This window comes from Frankliniella occidentalis, unplaced genomic scaffold, assembly GCF_000697945.3.
Source record: "Frankliniella occidentalis isolate FOCC.00 unplaced genomic scaffold, Focc_3.1 Scaffold157, whole genome shotgun sequence".
Classification (NCBI taxonomy): domain Eukaryota; kingdom Metazoa; phylum Arthropoda; class Insecta; order Thysanoptera; family Thripidae; genus Frankliniella; species Frankliniella occidentalis.
Window position 1 is genome coordinate 29,343 of NW_026267283.1, and position 17,542 is coordinate 46,884.

At 41.9% G+C, this 17,542-nt stretch overlaps 4 protein-coding genes across 6 annotated transcripts; 2 read left to right on the forward strand and 2 right to left on the reverse strand.

Annotated features, from left to right (window-relative positions):
- The first annotated feature begins 209 nt into the window (after nucleotides 1-209).
- On the forward strand, nucleotides 210-3,349 carry LOC127750236 (peroxidasin homolog pxn-1-like). The gene is made up of 3 exons (XM_052271287.1): nucleotides 210-494; nucleotides 612-758; nucleotides 977-3,349. The coding sequence occupies exons 1-3, from the start codon at nucleotides 211-213 to the stop codon at nucleotides 1,506-1,508; spliced, it is 963 nt and encodes a 320-aa protein (XP_052127247.1). The 5' UTR covers nucleotide 210; the 3' UTR covers nucleotides 1,509-3,349.
- Nucleotides 3,350-4,085: 736 nt separating this feature from the next.
- Nucleotides 4,086-5,935, reverse strand: LOC113204813 (CCAAT/enhancer-binding protein gamma). Of its 2 annotated transcripts, none has more exons than XM_026420131.2 (4): nucleotides 5,768-5,935; nucleotides 5,112-5,244; nucleotides 4,748-4,904; nucleotides 4,086-4,645 (listed from the first exon to the last, which is right to left on the reverse strand). In XM_026420131.2, exons 2-4 carry the CDS (start codon nucleotides 5,241-5,243, stop codon nucleotides 4,503-4,505), a joined length of 432 nt encoding a protein of 143 aa, XP_026275916.1. In that variant the 5' UTR covers nucleotide 5,244; nucleotides 5,768-5,935; the 3' UTR covers nucleotides 4,086-4,502. The 2 variants fall into 2 exon arrangements, with proteins under 2 accessions (XP_026275916.1, XP_052127248.1); XM_052271288.1 differs by lacking the exon at nucleotides 5,768-5,935 and adding an exon at nucleotides 5,438-5,578.
- Nucleotides 5,936-6,175: 240 nt separating this feature from the next.
- LOC113204809 (KAT8 regulatory NSL complex subunit 2) lies at nucleotides 6,176-8,861 on the reverse strand. 2 transcript variants are annotated; one of them, XM_026420126.2, is made up of 8 exons: nucleotides 8,628-8,861; nucleotides 8,038-8,353; nucleotides 7,753-7,937; nucleotides 7,497-7,671; nucleotides 7,239-7,402; nucleotides 6,980-7,116; nucleotides 6,626-6,886; nucleotides 6,176-6,520 (listed from the first exon to the last, which is right to left on the reverse strand). In XM_026420126.2, the coding sequence occupies exons 2-8, from the start codon at nucleotides 8,301-8,303 to the stop codon at nucleotides 6,305-6,307; spliced, it is 1,404 nt and encodes a 467-aa protein (XP_026275911.1). In that variant the 5' UTR covers nucleotides 8,304-8,353; nucleotides 8,628-8,861; the 3' UTR covers nucleotides 6,176-6,304. The 2 variants fall into 2 exon arrangements, with proteins under 2 accessions (XP_026275911.1, XP_026275912.1); XM_026420127.2 differs by having other exon boundaries at nucleotides 8,733-8,857.
- A 206-nt stretch (nucleotides 8,862-9,067) lies between these two features.
- On the forward strand, nucleotides 9,068-14,522 carry LOC113204808 (WASH complex subunit 4). Its single transcript, XM_026420124.2, has 16 exons — nucleotides 9,068-9,305; nucleotides 9,593-9,732; nucleotides 9,814-9,979; nucleotides 10,053-10,246; nucleotides 10,350-10,574; nucleotides 10,674-10,907; nucleotides 10,989-11,174; nucleotides 11,260-11,358; nucleotides 11,440-11,673; nucleotides 11,758-11,940; nucleotides 12,044-12,193; nucleotides 12,282-12,561; nucleotides 12,648-12,982; nucleotides 13,084-13,327; nucleotides 13,419-14,014; nucleotides 14,107-14,522. The coding sequence occupies exons 1-16, from the start codon at nucleotides 9,254-9,256 to the stop codon at nucleotides 14,200-14,202; spliced, it is 3,414 nt and encodes a 1,137-aa protein (XP_026275909.1). The 5' UTR covers nucleotides 9,068-9,253; the 3' UTR covers nucleotides 14,203-14,522.
- The last annotated feature ends 3,020 nt before the right edge of the window (nucleotides 14,523-17,542 follow it).

Consider the following 17,542-nt stretch of genomic DNA (forward strand, 5'->3'; position numbering starts at 1 on the left):
CCCCCCCCCCTTTTCAACCCCGTGTAGGTGGCCCCCAAAAGCACGCGGGCGAACCACCCTAATGATAGCGCCTGAACCGCGTAGGGTAGGCCGACCCGCCAAGCAGCTGCGGGGAGACGGCTGCTAGCCCCTGAACGTTCTCTCGCGTCAGTTCGGGAAACGTTCACACCATGGGGTTAGCGTGAATAACAACATGATTACTAAGTTTTAATGCGCCTTCTTCTTCCTTCAGGTCGGGATCATGCCATCCGCCCTTACAACGACTACCGCGCGCTGTGCAACCTCAAGAGAGCGACCACGTGGGACGACCTGTCGCGCGAGATCCCCGCCGAGGTGATCGCCCGTCTGCAGCGCATGTACCCGACCGTGGACGACATCGACCTGTTCCCCGGAGGACTGTCGGAGCGGCCACTCCAGGGTGGGCTCGTCGGGCCCACCTTTGCCTGCATCATCGGCATCCAGTTTAGGCAGATCAGAAAATGTGACCGTTTCTGGTGAGTCCTGGAGATTTTTCCAGGGGCGGCTTGTTCAGCAGGATCAGACGCGTCCGTATAAAACCGTGAGACAAGACATTTTACGTTTGCGAAACTCAACCCCGCTTGCGTCTGCAGGTACGAAAACGATGACCCGGTCAGCCGTTTCACTGAAGCTCAGCTGGCGGAGATCAGGAAGGCGACACTGTCCAAGATTCTCTGCGCCAACCTGGACGCCGAAAGCGACATGCAGCGCTCGGCCCTGGACCAGCCCAACAACTTCCTGTAAGTTTCGTGGTCCCGGAAGGTGCACCTATCCCACAATGAACGTTGGGCGTTGAGGCGGGCCGCCGTCTTCGCACAGCTGCTTGGCGGGTTGGCCTATCCAGCGCGTGACAGGCGCTATGCTTAGCGTCGCCTGGTGGTGCGGCCAAGCGTTCATTTTGGAGACACCTTGAAGTAAAACAATTTTGACTCAACTCTCCTCCTGCTCCCCGCCACAGGAACCCCCGCCTTCCGTGCCACTCGCTGCCCAGCATCGACCTCAACGCCTGGCGGGAGACCCACCAGGGCTGCAACATCGGCGGCCGGTCCGTGGCCGTGGGAGAGTCGTCCCTGCCGTCGCCCTGCACGTCGTGCATCTGCACCGAGGAGGGCGCGCAGTGCGCCTCGCTGCGCATCACGGACTGCGGCCAGCTGATGCGCGAGGCGAGCCGCGACTCGATCCTCCGCGACGACGTGTGCATGGCGCAGTGCGGCTTCCTCCTCGAGCCCATCGACGCGGCTGCGGCGCCGGCCTCCGGCCCCGACCTGGGCCCCTCGCAGCACATCGAGTTCACGACGGCGCCCAGCCGCCGGCCCGGGTCCGGGCGGCAGCTGCCCCCGGAGCTGCTCGCCCCGCCACCACCCTTCCGGAGAGGGCCCGGCGGCCCACCACCACGCGCCTCCCGGAGGAACCCCCGCGTCCTGAGGCCGCCGCCGAACGGAGGCTTCTCGGGGCTCAGGATTCCAGACTTCTCCAGCATCATCGGATGACGGGAAGGAGCTCAAATGAATTTGTGATAAAGGGAATGCCATGCTATTCCCGACCTTGCTCTTAGTGTGCTCTCCACGGCCGACCACCCTGCCTTACCAGTGAGAAAAGTGTCGTTTGGACAACGATTTGACACTCATTGATGCAAATCACTAAGTTATTGTTTTCTGCCATTTTCTATTATTTTACATCTTATTTAGTCTTGCAGCTCTCAATCAACTTCAAAGGCCTGAGTTCAAACGAACAAAAGTGATACAGGCGAGGGAGGTACAACAGCCGGTGGTGGAAGTTAGTATATCAAAGAGTTGAGGGTCAAATAGTCGAGAGTAGAGACGTGCTTCAGGCGGGACTGAATGGCACGCTAGTGACTGACGACGAGGACATATACGAACAATGGCAAATGGAAAGCACCATAAACAATTTTTGGCAGATGCGAAATTCATATCTGAATTTACGTCCAACGTATATTGTCGAACTAGAAGACTGACCTTTTTTTTTGTTTTGTATGTTTTTGTAGAGTTTTTTTTTCTGTAGGGTTTAATACTTAAAAGAGATAGTGGGACACAAAGTCATTGAGGTGTCTCACTGTTCTCACCTTCTTATCTCTATGCCCCTATTTGTAATTATATGTGGCCTGACTTGTTATAACATGAGAACAGACTTGGCAGGAAACGTATTTTAAGAGACAGTTCTAATTCTTCTTCTGAGTACTGAACTATTAGGGATTGGTTGATTTTTCTTTCCTTCCCTTTTCCTTGCTCTTTGATCCGTTTCCTTCTAAGTCTACTCCTGGCAACAAAAAGTTTCAATAATAATTTTCATTACTAACATTTTGCCTCTCATCGCTCTGTACATTTGCATTGTGTACATTGTATACATGTATACATAATTGAAATATGCTCAAGGAATTTATTTTTAACTTACTTCTTAAAACCACTTTCTCTAATGTATGTATATGTGTCATATTTGTTTTCTTTTGTAAATATTATTTGTAATACAACATTGTAATAGTTAACATGTTGAGTGCATATGGTTTTTCATTCAGCTTCTGGGAATATTGTGACCACACTCAATGTGTTAATTAATGGTTCTTTTGTACAGAGGATGCAGTAGAGTGGGATACTCTGATTTCGGAAGTTTGAACTTGTCATTATTAGTTTCAAGGTACCTATGGCTTTGTACGTACAGAATGTAGCAATGAATCAAAGCAAAATATTATCCTAGAAAACATTGTCCAAATTGGACGTGTATATAGGTCTACAGACCTGCAGGTCAACAAGAGAACTATGTGTGCCAAGAACCTCTAGAAAGGGAAAATGAAGTATGTAAATCAGAATCACATCAAATAAATTATTGTGAACAATAATTTTCTTTTTTACAAACAGACTTATTCAAAAGTACAGCATACTTTCCCACGCCTCTCCAAAGAAAAAGGGGGCAGAGCAGGCAAGAGTACAAATGGTTATAACTGGGGACTGGATGGATGCCTAGGCTTCACAACGGACATTACAAAAACAAAGTTGTGTGAAAAAAAGGCCAAACATGGAAAAGGTTGACCAGCATTTAATTAATCAGGCAGGTTTGAAAGTTGCTGCACTAATTGTATTACTTTATCTGCTATACAGAACAGTTCAAAGTCAAAGGAATGACAGTACAGCTAAATTGTTGAAGTACTATCTCTGGCTCAACGTTACTACAAAAAATCCCTACAAAATGCTAAAAACTTTAATCCATGATTGGTTCTGATGATGAGCTAAACGACGCGTCACAAAATTTGCATGACAAGCAAATAAAGATTTGATCAGAGAGCTTCTAAGAATAGACAGATAATAAATATTATAAATACATAAATGAAAAATGAGCAAAATGCATTTCCTCACTAAAACAAACACAATGTCATAAAATTATTAAGTTTTCAAACATAGATAGACCTATAACAGTAAAAACTAATGGCTCACTTGAGCACAGTACATACAACAATTATATACATACATCATCATTAACAAAAAAAAAAAAATCAAAAAAAATGAAATTTAATAAATTTTAAGATCTTGATAGATCTAACTCATAATGCTGCTTCCTAAAAAAAAAAAAAAGATGGGGGCTTGAATTTTACTGTTTGGCAGAGGTATATCAATCTTAGAACACGCTGACGTTATTATATGACAAATTTTCAGGTAAGAAAAAAAACTCCCACCCTCCCCTATTTTTTGTGATTTCAAGGACACAAAAACACAAAATACAAGATTCCTTTAAACACAGAGAATACAATGCTCCCCTGTCAAGGAACAAACTGATAGGAATTAGAAAATTTTCACCTGTCAATACATCTGCTATTGCTATTTTAAATGTATGTTGAAGCTAACAACTACAGTAGCAAACAGTGTACTCAAGAAAATGCCTCAACTCAAGATGCTGCTTACAATTAAGAAATACACTGAACAAACACAAAACTTTTTAAAGCAGAGACATGAATATAATACTAAAACATTGAAGTCGCATTGAATGGAAAGTGAGACATCGCAACAAATATACTACCTGTCATCTTAAGGGCCAGACAGCTTAATTTTTTTTAAAACTTAGAAAGTTACAAAACTCAAAATGAGGACCCACATGAAGTATTAATCATCTGATGTCATATGGAAATGCAACATTTATAAACAACACACAAACTTCTTCACATAAAATGTTAAGAAACTATTATAAAGAGTGATACAATCAACTACAGTTAGCCTATTTTAACTGCATTGAATGACATGGAAGAATACAAGGTGATTGCATTTTTGAAATACAGTACTAACATACTGAACAAAAATCATTTTCAAATTAGAACTTGGGACAACGACAACATCTGCCCACAACTGCTAAAAATAAGGCGAGAGCATTCTGCATTTCTTTAGGTTTAACCCAAATTCAGTTGCGAAAAATTGGTCAGTACAACATGGACTTGTGTACTGCTTTGGTAAGTTAAAAACATAACGCTAATACTGAAAAAATTAATGGTGTTTTGATGAACGTGATCTTGATGTGCTAGTTGCTGGGGTGCTAGAACTTGAACTTGTAGATGCTGTAGCATCTTTAGAGTCATCTCTCAAGAGCTGTTCAAGATCCAAGTCTTTTAAATCTATACTGCCATTGCCTGCAATCGGAAGTAATCATGAATAATTATTGAAAGTAACACAGAGGCATATTAAATTATCCTTCCATGACTATTGAACAATCAATGAGCGTATGTATTTACCAGTGTGGGCAAGAAAGAGGTCTTTTAAAAATCCTAGTTCTTTTGTGAGGAGCCGAATTTTTTCTTCTAAGAGCTCGTTTTCTGTCTTCAACTGGTTCACACGCTCCAGAGTTTGCTGAGTACGCATTCTGCTTTTAACTCGGCTCCTTCGTACAGCCTGTTACATTAAAAAAATACAACATATACTAATGAAACCTACATAAAATAGATTCGAGGGAACTGTGGCCAAGATAGTTCTAAACAGAAATCCATTATTGAAGGGGCAAATAAAATAGAGGTCATAAACAAGGGACAGGGAGAAATCCGTTGTAACTACAATATTACCATGCCACTAAAAAGGATTTTTTGATATTGTTATTCGTACCTGATTGTTTCTGTCCCTTCTCTTGCGATACTCCTCTCCATCTTTTTCCCATTCTTTATCAGACTCCTCTCTAGAGCTACTACCACCACCACGCCGCTTGGACTCCTTATTTTCTTTGTTTCTTGGCGCCATTCTGAAAATAAAAAAAAAAAAACATATGGATTAAGTGCCAGTAATAAAATGGTCTAGTAGGTAATGTGATAGATCCTCAGCCAGAAGTGGAACAATCACTATGGATTGAAGAAAAGGTGCACTGAAGGCCAACTATTGGGATGGATTTAGCATAAAAGATTAAATCCCTGCAAATCGGCCACAGCGAGTGTAACCTTTTCATCAGTCTCAGATAGACTTATTCAAGAAAGTCAAGGACTTATTAATAGGGTTAGGTTTCGTTTGTGATGATGAACATAGGTATTGCACAATGACACACAAACAGAAACTTTGACCTTGTGCACCGGGGCAGATGCTTAGTAGTCATGAAATATGAAAACAATTGCTTTGAAACTTAGATGCAAATCTCGTTAATGGCATGTAGGTTGAGGTATTACGCAATCTTGCAAACTGTTTCATTTAAATTTGCAGCGCCGAACAGATTTCACGCACAGTGATGTTAAGTTTACTGGTACTATAGAAAAACAGGTAAAATTCAAGATTACCTGCGAATTCGTGAGAATCAAACAAGCAGAAACGACTTGAAGTTGAGAATGACACACAAATAAACAACAACAAATTTCGAGTTTAAAGTCAACAAGGCAACAACAAACGCTCGATCACGACTGACTGCTGTATGAGAAGTTGCGGAACGGCGCCTTCGTCACTGAGTGACCTCGAGACACACTGGTCCCAACCTAAGGAAAAAATGAAAGTAGTTGAGGATAGGACCTGACGTTCATTTCCTTTCAGCACAGCAACATATACTTACTGACAGAACGAAAATTAGATATTAGACTCCACGCAGCTGCTGCTTGTACGAAAGTCCGGGATGGATTCTTAGGTTGGCAGAAGTGTGGCACCAGGCGCCTCAGATAAAAAAAAAAAGGTTCAAAAGAATCGTAAGAATGCGCTTATGAAGTTTGTGGTGCTGAACAGGTCCTTCCTTTGTTTGAAAGGATGTTCAAATTTATTTCACTGAATTACAAATTGATATATTTGGTTTACGGAAAATAAAAACAATAAGATTTTACAATTTTGAATCAGAAAGCATTGAGAAAGCTCTGATCTTTTGAGTCGAGGACCATGTCCATTTCAGGTCCAATGGTGTCTGGTAATGTAAGTCCTTGAACGTCTTGTTGCTCCAGTTGTTCTTGCAATTGTAAGCTTAACTGTTTAATCTCCTCCTCCTGATGGTGCGTTTCTACTCCCTCTTTTGATACTGAAGTTTCTTCAGTCTTTGGCTCAACAAGCTCAATCTAAGACAGAATAAAATCTGAGTTTAAATTAAAGCAACATACTGAGTAATGCATAACCAACTAAAACATAAATGACAATGCATGAGATACTCAATTTTACCATACCTTTGTTTTGGGCAAGACCGGAACAACAGTGTGATAAACACAAAATGCATCCTCTGCTATGTCAGGCAGAGGTTCTTTGCATTCACTGTCAGAACCAATTTTGCAGCCACAAGGTCGGAACAAAACTTGATGAGTGTCCTGTAAGATGTGCTTGGGACAGTACTTTGATACAGGTAGACTTCTTGCCCCACATTTAACACCGCCCTCAGTATACACACATTTGGGAAAAGGCGCTGGTCGTACATTCATACCATCAGTTACCTATAATCACAGAAAAATGTTAAAAATTAAAAACACAAAACAAAGAATCAATCTGATATTAATTGAAAAAGAAGTAAAAAAAAATCTACTTACAGAAGCCCTTCTTTCTAAAGCTTTCTTGTGAAGGACAGCTTCAACTCCATTCCTTCTATGGTAGTGATTCAAGGCTTTCAACTTTTCATATAACTTCTGTTCGCGGGGGGAACTACGGGGTTGACTACTTATACTACCTGCAATTCAAAATGCTCAATTATGACCTCTTTACATATGCCACAATAAAAAGGAAAAAAGAGTTAACAATAGTAGAATTGATTGAGGTTCAATCAAAATGTTATAAAATTGTACTGCTTACTTAAGGATTCTTTTTCTCGTTTCAGACTATGAAGATATTTGCGTCTTCGTTCTCTTAGCACATGTTGAAGTCTTCTAAATTGTTCAATGTATAAAGACTGAAGTCGTATAAGCTTATCCCTTGTTACTTGCATAGCTTCTTCTGAGGTATAGACCCCAGCATGTCTACAAAAAAGTCAAGCACAAAAAAAATTAAACAAGAACTTACCTTATAGAAAAAAACACATTTAAAAAAAAAAAGAAATAAAGAAGAGCATACTTAAGGAGATCTTCTTGCTGGCTATCAACACTTTCGGCATCACTTGAGTCTGCATCAGCATCACCACCTTTCCAAGTAACATCAAGCATTGCAGCATCTACATCAGAATCTGATTCACTAGCATAATCCAGAATACGAGATGATGAAGAGTTCACTGTAACTGCATCAACATCCACTGAAAAATAAGGGAAAAAGAGGATAGATGATACAAAATAAATTGTAAACAAAACATACTTGCATAATCGGCAGTACTTACAGAATGGATCAAGGGGTTCATCCGAGCTTTCCTCCTTAATTGGATTGTCAGGGCTTTGGGCAGTTTCAGATGAAACATAATGCCCTAAACTTGATAATAATGATTCTGTAGATGGTGGAGGAAAATGTCGTAAGGATGCTTTCTGCCTCTTCAGCTCTTCTTTTCTGGCATGTACAGGGCACAACCTAGAAATAATTAAAATTGAAAAGTACTTGCATGAAGGCTGACTTTCCAAATACTCTCCGAATCTTCACCCAACTTGACAAATGGTTTCTTACTACACACCCTTTGTTGCGATGATCTGCTTTGGAAGCAGGTTTAAGGCATGGCCTACCATTATATGCAAAGACAAAGCTACAAGGCTTGTATGGAGCATTTTTGTCTTCCAAAATATGTTGCATACAATAATTGTAACCTTCGAGACGAGAGAGAGAACAGTCATATTGCTTGAATCTGCATTTATTATCTTTCAGAAGACGCTCAGCATTTGTCTTTGAAAGTGGAGCCGGAGGGGGCTGCTGCTGTGACTGTTGACTACTTGATCCCGACATTGAAAGTAGTTGAAGATGACAATTTAAATCATAATACAAGTATTCAAAGCCTGCAAAGAAAAGACAAGGATTGTTAATCAAATGTGAAGTGTATGTTAGTGTTGAGGCTAGCTTACATTAAGACAATCATGAAGAGGTAAGGACTACAAATTTTAAAAAGAAAACTGTGAAAGGTAGAAGGACAAATGAAATAAAATCTGAGATAACTCCTAGATTTTCCAGGTAGTTATCTCTGATTTTCCAGTTTAGATTACTAGTAACTTGAAGAAAGTTGGATAAAAAGAACTAAGCATTAAGTGGTATTCATAAACTATGAATTGATACCTTGAACAACGGTTTTAAATTAGGGACGAGGATATATACGATATATCACAAACTGTGTTAGTGCATAACTGCAAAACGCTCCTCTACACAAGACAAAACATCCACCTCCATTCGGCCATCTTGCTTGACTCCGTAGCTTTCCATTGTTGTCCCCTTCAATTGCACTTCACATTTTTGAGCAGTGACTGAAATGTCATTAGTTTTCATTTTGTAAAACCGAATGGTAATGTTAATAACATTAAAATACAAGCAAGGAAAAAAAAGAAATGCAGTTTTTTGAATAAGTACTTGTCGCCTAGTCTCTTACTTCTCCTATTGGCAGCATTGGGCAGCATTGTTGCGATGAAAAATTTCTCATAGCGAAGTAAAAATTGGACCGTCTTGTGGCACCGTATTGCTATTGCCATGTCTATTCCAAATATAATGCATGAGTCTCTGCTCAGAGGCTAGGAGTTTTTAAAAGAGAAATTATGATGAGGATGGATATATTTACTTACGCCTACTAGGTTATCTGTCAGATGGGTTTTGGATGGTTTCGTCATTTAAATTCGATATGGTATCTGCGTAGCGTATTCATGTAAACCTGTCTCTCCTGAATTCCCAATTTTGTTGTGTTGTTCAATGCAATGCTCAACATATCAGAGTGGGATTTTGAAAAGGTTGAAGATGGCACTCACAGTAAGTATTTTCTTTTAAGATAATTTATTTTAAAAAAGGGGAGGGATTTGGTATATTTTTGTCCTGTGTGTTGTCCATTTTTTATTCAATTTGAGAACTTTGCTATATTTCTCTACCACTAGATGATTTTGTAATTGGTTTATATCACTTGATCCATTTTTATATCATGCATGCTGTAGTTACATAAACTTCTGCTGACCCCTTATGACCCATCTTCATTGTTTTTGAGACCTTTATTGGTATGCTTTCTCATTGGAATGACAATATCTTTCTTTACCTGCTTTCAGAAATTGCAGGAGAAGTACAACTTCGTAGCTTTGGTTCATTTCTGGAAGAATATAGCTCCCAGCTTCGGGGTATTGAAGAAGCTCTTGAAGATCATATCTCAGACTCCTGGGATATAACAATCGACCCCATAATATTACATGTGAGTTGATTGTCAGATGGATGAATTATAAGGAAAGATGTGAGATGTAAATTTCCACTGATCATTCCCCATCTTTTTCAGTTCCCTGCATATGAAAAAATTAGCCTTTTGGAACTTGTAGAGACCGACAATAAAATTCTCAGTAAAGTTCTTAGTGTGTTTGCAGTTCTCTGCTCAGAAGTTGATCTTCTAACAAAAGAAGCCTGTGCATCATTCTATGATGCTATACTTTACTATGGTGAAGGAGGTGAGTTTTGTGGTATTGTATGTCTTCTTTAACACGTTAATTCCATTTTTATAAAACTTTCTGAAAATTTCAGATGAGAGTGAGTCATTACCTGAAGGGGAATGGCAGGTGCAAGTGGCACGATTCCTACCCAAACTTCAGTCATTATGGTCATGGGTGAAAAGATGCAGTCAGGTGGGTCAAGAGCTAGTTGCCCAGTTAAGTGCTCTTTATTCTACTCAGTATAATGGGAAGCCGCTTGTGTGTGCCTCAGAAGTTCACTTTCAGGTATTTCAGTCTGTGTTTGATATATTATTTTGAGGTCTTGGTTGGCTGTTGGATGTACATTCATATTTTCACTACAGTACCAATTGTTTCCTTCCATTTATAGGAAGTTTTAGAACATCTGGGTGATCTTTTAGTTGCTTTGATCACAATTGATGAAATGCTTAGAAATCAAAGTACTCTGCATGACCATTGGACATTGTTCAGACGTATGCTGAAGTCTGTGCACCATGATCCTGCTGCTGTAGGAATTCAAACTGAGAAAATGCGTGCACTAGAAAAACTTGTTGGGGATTATGAAAGCACCCTTTTAAGTGGAAAAATTTTTCAGGTTAAAAATAATCTAACCAATTCATACTTTTCCTATTTCTTAACAATTTTCAATTGTTATTTTAGTTAACCAGATATTTTTATAATTATTGTCTTACAGTTGGTTATGCAGCAACTTACTGGTTTGGGTGCACGTTGCCCTGCTGTTGGAGATGAACTAACTGGCTTTGTAAGGTCTGCTCTGCTTGAACTTGAAACAAGACCTGCTGAGCTCCAAGATGCAGACCATTGGTCACGATGGGTAAAACTAAGTGCTCTTTTGGTGACGAATTTTAGCCTCTTTGGATCATTAGACAAAAAGGTCTTCAAGCAACTTTGGGATATCAACAAAAAGGTGAGTAATCTTGTTCTTCAAGATACATAGCTAAGAATGAGTGATGTTCAGTTACTATTTTTCCTAATATTCACTGTCTAGATACCAGCTGTTACACTCTATGCCAACATTGTGTGGTTCCCAGAACAATTTCTTCTTTCACACATTCCACAACTGAACAAAGTTATTGACAAGAAAGCTCAGCAACAGGTTTCTGCTGCAAGACAAGCATTTTTAACCCTTAAAGCTCAAAGTCTTCCCAAGGAGGTCCAGCTTCATTCATTACAGGTAAAGCATTTTAAAATACTGTAAATTTTGATTATTTACCCTTTTGGTTTTGTAAAAAACTATCCATACATCTGTAATTTTTAAGGCTTGCTGCTGGATGGTTCAAATGGAGACTGCCCTGCAAAAAGAGTCATCTCACCTGAAACTTGATGACATTAACAATATTTGTACACTCTTGTTGCAAGTAAGGCTATTTTACTGCACTACTACAATATTGTATTTAAAGGTGCTGTATCTCAAAATCCTTTTTTTTTTCCTTTTTCAGGGAGTGCAGTTGGCATGTGGAATGAGCCGTTTACTACGCACTCTCACCAATCTTCATGTTGCATTGGCAAAGCCAATGAGTCGTTCTTCAGTTGTTGCTCTTTGTCGCCTGGTAGAAATTTTGCAGGGTATTCGGAGCATGTACCATAGGCATTCCATATCTATTTCTCGATCTGTTGTACATGTCAGTCAACACTTGCTCTATCAAGCTTTAACAACAGTTACCTCTGCCAAGGTGAATGTTTGTCTCCTTCTGAAAGTTAAAAATTGTACTCCACTGTAATACTCTACATTACAAATTTACTCATTTCTCCTCCAGAAAGGATTGGTGCAAAACAAAAAATACAGTGAACAGCATCTGGATGTATTATCATCCTTACTGGTTGTTGAAAGGGCAATGTATGGTTGCATGACAAAGGAGCGTAGGCTTGTTTCACGATTAGCACTTTCAATGGCCAATCAAGGGCGTACATTTCGTGATGAAGAATATGTAACACTTCTTGTAAGACATATTTATTTTTGCAATTTCATGTTTTTTTATTGTATAATTTTAATTATTTCATCATCTAACAAATACTATTTTTCCTGTTTTTTCTCTCTTGTAGCGAACTCTCAGAAAGCTTGATGCAGTTTGTGACATACAGACGCGATTATCATCTGCTTGTGATTGCTCGTTCCTGTATTGGCACAGGATAGTTCTCCCTATTTATTTTGAGAGTTTGTATGCTTCCAAAACTGATCTTCATAGACTGGGGGTTAGTGACCTTAATCTCTGCCCAATAAAGTGAACTACTGTTCTTAAAAAAAAATAAAAAATAATCAATTAATCAATATTTGTTCCAGTATATGCTTTATGCTCTACGAGACTGCATACGGTCGGTGAATAATAGTGGTGACAATTCTGAGTGTCTGAGAGAAATGCTAGAAAAAGAAATCTGGGAATCATTGCGTAAATATATTTTAGATCCTCTGTGCCATGACATTGAAACAAGTTTAAGACTCTCAGTGCATGTACATCTTCAAGTAAATGAAAGAAATCCTTTTACTAGCAGCATTCCTGATTATGGCCCACTTTTAAGGGTTAGACCTATGCGCTTTTTCGACAAATACATTGATATTAAGGGTTAGTTTTGTTACCTCTTGATATTAATCCCACACGCTTTCCATTTTAATTTAAAAAAAATAAATAACTCTTTGACATTTTTTCAGGCTATGTAGAACATCATCTGGATCAAACATTTTATAATCTCACAACTGTAGCCTTGCACGATTGGAGAACCTATGGGGAAATGCGTTGTTTAGCAAAGTTCAAGAACAATTTGGTGACGGTTGAGGACAACTTGCCAAGTCAAACACTTGAACAAGGCCTTGATGTGCTGGAAATCATGCGTAATATTCACATATTTGTATCAAAATACCTCTACAATCTTAACAATCAAATATTTGTAGAGCAATCAAGCAACAATAAGCACTTAAATACCATCAATATCCGTCATATTGCCAATTCAATCCGTACCCATGGTACAGGTATTATGAATACCACAGTAAGTAGTACCTACACCACTGGTAAATTATCTGCCTAAAACTTTCTGCGGCATAGTGTAATGATTTGTCTGTTTGTGCTTAAATCACATTTTCATTTCAGGTCAATTTCACCTATCAATTTTTGCGGAAAAAGTTTTTTATCTTTTCTCAATTTATGTATGATGAGCATATAAAATCTCGTCTTTTGAAAGATTTAAGATTTTTTCGTGAAAACAAAACACAGTTAGAGCAAAAGTATTCTTATGAGAGAGCTGATAAATTTAACCGTGGAATCAGAAAGCTTGGAATAACTCCACAAGGGCACAGTTACCTGGATCAATTCAGAATGCTCATAAGTCACATAGGTAATTTAATATTACATGCAATCTTAGTTATTTTGTGGTTATTAAAAAATAAACAAGTTAACACATATTTTTATTTTTTTGTTTTTATTAGGCAATGCTATGGGTTATGTTCGTATGATAAGATCTGGTGGTCTCCACTGCTGCTCAAACGCCATTGGATTTGTCCCTGACCTGGAAGACGTTGTTAATTTTGAATCATTGTGTGTGAAAGAGGGTTTGTCTGAAACATGTGTCAATGCAGCAAAGCAGCTTGACCATGTAATTGAAAATTTGGGAAGGAATTTTGCTGAAGGCACTGAGTATTTCAAGCTTTTGGTGAATGTTTTCTCTGGAGAGTTCCGTAAGCCAGAGAATAATCATCTTCGTAATTTCCACATAATGATTCCTCCACTAACTATAAATTTTGTGGAGTATATAATAGCCGCAAAAGAACGCCTCACCAAGAAAAACAAAGGAAATGCTGCATTCACAGATGATGGTTTTGCCATGGGTATTGCATACATCTTGTCTCTCCTTGGACTTCAGGCAGAGTGGGATGCACTCCATTGGTTTGAGTCGGTGCAGGGAAAGTATGCTCTAGAAAAGGCAGCTCTAGCTGATCAGAAAGGCTCCAGCCGAGGCCAAGAAGATGAAAAACTACAGCAAACCATGACACTCACGGCCCGCAGGCTTGATGTCTACCAGCAGGTAAAATTAATTTATAGCTCTTTATGCATTTTACTTAAAAAAATCTAACCTTTCTTTGGAAAAAAAATTATATTTGATTTTTAATGTTGCAGGAGTTTGAACTTCTTCATTATAGTCTCAGCAGTGCAAGGATTTTCTTCCAAAAGGAGGAGATAACTGTAGAGGGCTCACAAGATAAAGTTGCTTGATATTCCCAGACCTTACTTCTTCTCATATCAGAACTTGTGCATTTTTTTCCACTTTATTGAAACTATGGCATAGACCATGTTATGTGATATTGTTCTTATGAATTTATGTATTTTTTTTAAATTGTTGTGTAATTTTGTCAACCTGTCATGTTGCTGAGTAAACTAGTCACAAGCTCACATCTTCCAAGTTAAAACCCTCTTTAATTAATAGATCATTTCATTATTTTATTATGAATAAATAAACTTTATTTAGGTACATACATTGCATTGATTGTGCGTCTCTAAAACCTGGTTTAAAATAAAATATTGTGTATTCTTAAGTGAGTTCAACCTGAATGATTAGACCTGTGAGTAGTTCCGATCGATTATCATTCCTACGAAGAGTATCTCTATTTAACGAATTCAGACATTTCAAGACAAGTGATCGATAAACGTGCACACGTGCGGACGGCTCGGTGTGGCGTGCCTTCGTGAAAGCATCCTGGTGCTCACTCGTCGAAAAGCCGAAGTGTGCGAATAGTGAACAGGATCACCTCCCCTCTTCCAGCAGGCCAAGGGCGTTGCACAGGCAGACACTGCGCCCCGATGGACGCGGCAACCAGAGCGTGGTCTTTCTCAGCCTTCGAAGAAAAGTGGCCGTGAAACGTCATGGTCAGTCGCCGAAGGCGCGTTTGCGCACGCACTTGTATGCGTGTGTGCGGCAGCAAGCGGGGAGGGGGGGGGGGCTCGCAAGCACGAGCGTGAGTGTGTGTGGTCCCTCATATCCGTGGAAAGCACGAGGACTTGTCTTGCTCCAGGTCGGGCTGGGGGAGAAAAAAAAAAGAGCGTGCAGAAGCGGTGTGTGTGTGCGAATTAAAATACCTTCAAACTATCTGTAAACGAGTGCATTTATTTACACTTGCACTTTAATGCCAGCGTTTGTCTGCTTTTCGAAGTGGTGCAACAAACGTGTGGGACGGAGGGTTCCGGGTTGGCGTCAGCCTGACGACCGCCGCGTAGACATCAAGTGGTGTGCGACGCAAGGGTGTCGCGCGGGGCTGCCTACCCGGGAGGCCACAGGCGCTGGGGACAGACCAAGATGTCCGGGGGGGGGGGGGAGGGGCGTGAGAACATTTACGACGCCGAGCGGACCTATTTCTACGACAGTCGGTTCTGATAAAGCTTGCTGTGACCGTTTCGGTTGTAACTACAAACAGGTACTTGGTGGTGGACCCCACCCCACGGTGACAACTGCAGGTGACAAACACCTCCAAGGGACTCCGCTGAAGTTACGGGCGCCGGGTAGGCAACGGCGGTGGGTCGCGACGCTCGGCTGTCGTAAGGAGCTGCCTACCCAGGAGGCCACAGGGGCCCGGGCCGCGCATTGCTGCCGGTCTTCCTGGAGGCGGTCGGGCCCGAGGCCTCGCCAGCCGCACATGCCGCTGGTGCAGTGCTCGCCACTCGGCTCCGCACAACAACAACTTTCAGATTCTGCCCCACTATTTCGCCCGTCTAGTCGCACTCGCTCCACTCATCGCCATTTTGACGTCAACAAGTGAAAACTGCTCCATGGCCCCGCCGCGGCGAAGCTTCTGCCGCGCAGGCTCTGCATTGGGGCTGCGCTCCGGTGGCCAGGCCCGGCGTTGTTGGCGGGCCCCCTTTGGCTGCCTGGGGGGACCAACCGGACCGGGGGGCCCGGCCGGGGCCCGGGCCAGATGAAATGTGCACGTGCTACACAACAACCCAATAATGAGTCCGACTGCTTTAAACTACCGCTGTATATCAGAGAAACCGTAACATTGTTTTAATCGTGTGTATTTGTACTTGTCGGCAATTCATCCAGTGTACCTCAAAAAGAAGATCAAGCGAGTTGCTGTGCAAAGAAGGGATCGTCCCGAAAGTGCGTCCGTTTTTCTCGGATTCATTCGGCACATTACGGGAGCACGGCGCCTGCGAGACCCGGGGTAGTCCACCCCGCAGTACACGCATGCGCTGCAGGCAAGACGTTGCCTACCCATCAGGCGCTTATGATGAGCGCTTGCAGAGACTGAACTTGGCAGGTTCGCATCGCTACGGCAAATGACGGACGTACTTTCCTGATGACGATATTGTAATTTTTGTTTGAAAGGTTGTGTCGTTTTCGCGGTGTGCTTGCTTTCAGACCACATATATCCTGCTCCAGAAAGTTACACCCGCCGCGCCGGGGCACCCTACTACTAAAATCGTTCTCCTTATTACCCCTGGGCGCGCAACTCTTTCTCTCGCGGGCGAGCTCGGCGACAAGGCGAGAAAAAGTTTTCTGCGTCCCCCGCTCCAGTCTAGTTGCACCCATCTGGTGTACGGAGGCGCAGCCGCCCCGCCGCGACTGGCGTTGGTGTGGCGTGGCGTGGTGTGGCGTGTCACGTCGCGGCTGCGGTAGGACGCGACGCTCGCCGCGGCAGCACCATGCACCGCAGCGTGCACCACCACGCACCTCACTGTAATATGGAAAAGAGAGAAACTAATTTATACCATATTTTTTAGACAGTCGCCTAAAGACTGTACCAGAAGAAAAAGTCCCCCCTCCCCTCCCCTCCCTTCATGCTATCTTCAGTGCAGAGCGCGCGATCGGCGTTTTTTGTCATTTTCGATTTGCTAGGGATATTGTAAATTTGCGGTCGGTATCGTAAATTTACGACGGGATGGTTTTGTTCGCCAAAGAATTCCAAGTCGATACCCTTGCCTGTGTGATGAGGGTTTTGTAATTTTACAGTTTAAAATCGTAACTTTACCAAATTTCTCTTGGAAAGTCTTCCAGTAAATCCCACAAATGTTTCCCGCAGTGCTCGCGCGCACGTGCGTGCGTGCGTGCGCCCGCGCCTCGCCCCGCGCGCCTGCTCGTGTCACCACAATGCTCAGATTTCCCTTTCCAGGATGACGACGGGCTTCGCTCCGCAATAGTGACGATGATAGTTTAGTTTGCTGCAGACTCGGAGGGGGTGTTCTGCACGGTGGTGTGCTGTACGTGCTCCAAAACTAATTCAGCGAGCGGTTTCTGTTTCGTCGTTCGTGATGAAAAGTGGATGATGTCGGTAGATTCGGACAAAATGCGAATGCACTAAAAACACTAAAGGTGAGGCAGGCAGCAACCATGCTGTTTATGATTTTATTCAGGTGCGCACATAAACAGCTCCTTGCGCAGGCAACTTACTTGATCGTTTAACTTTCGAGGCACCGCGATTGACCAGCAGCGCCCTCAACTACTACCGGTTTGTTTGACAGGGACTAAAGTTTCATTTTAGTATAGCTTAAGGGAAGTGGAAGGGGACGCGGCCGCTCAGAAAGGCGAGGACCGCCCGGCTATTCGCCCCACCCGCCCCAC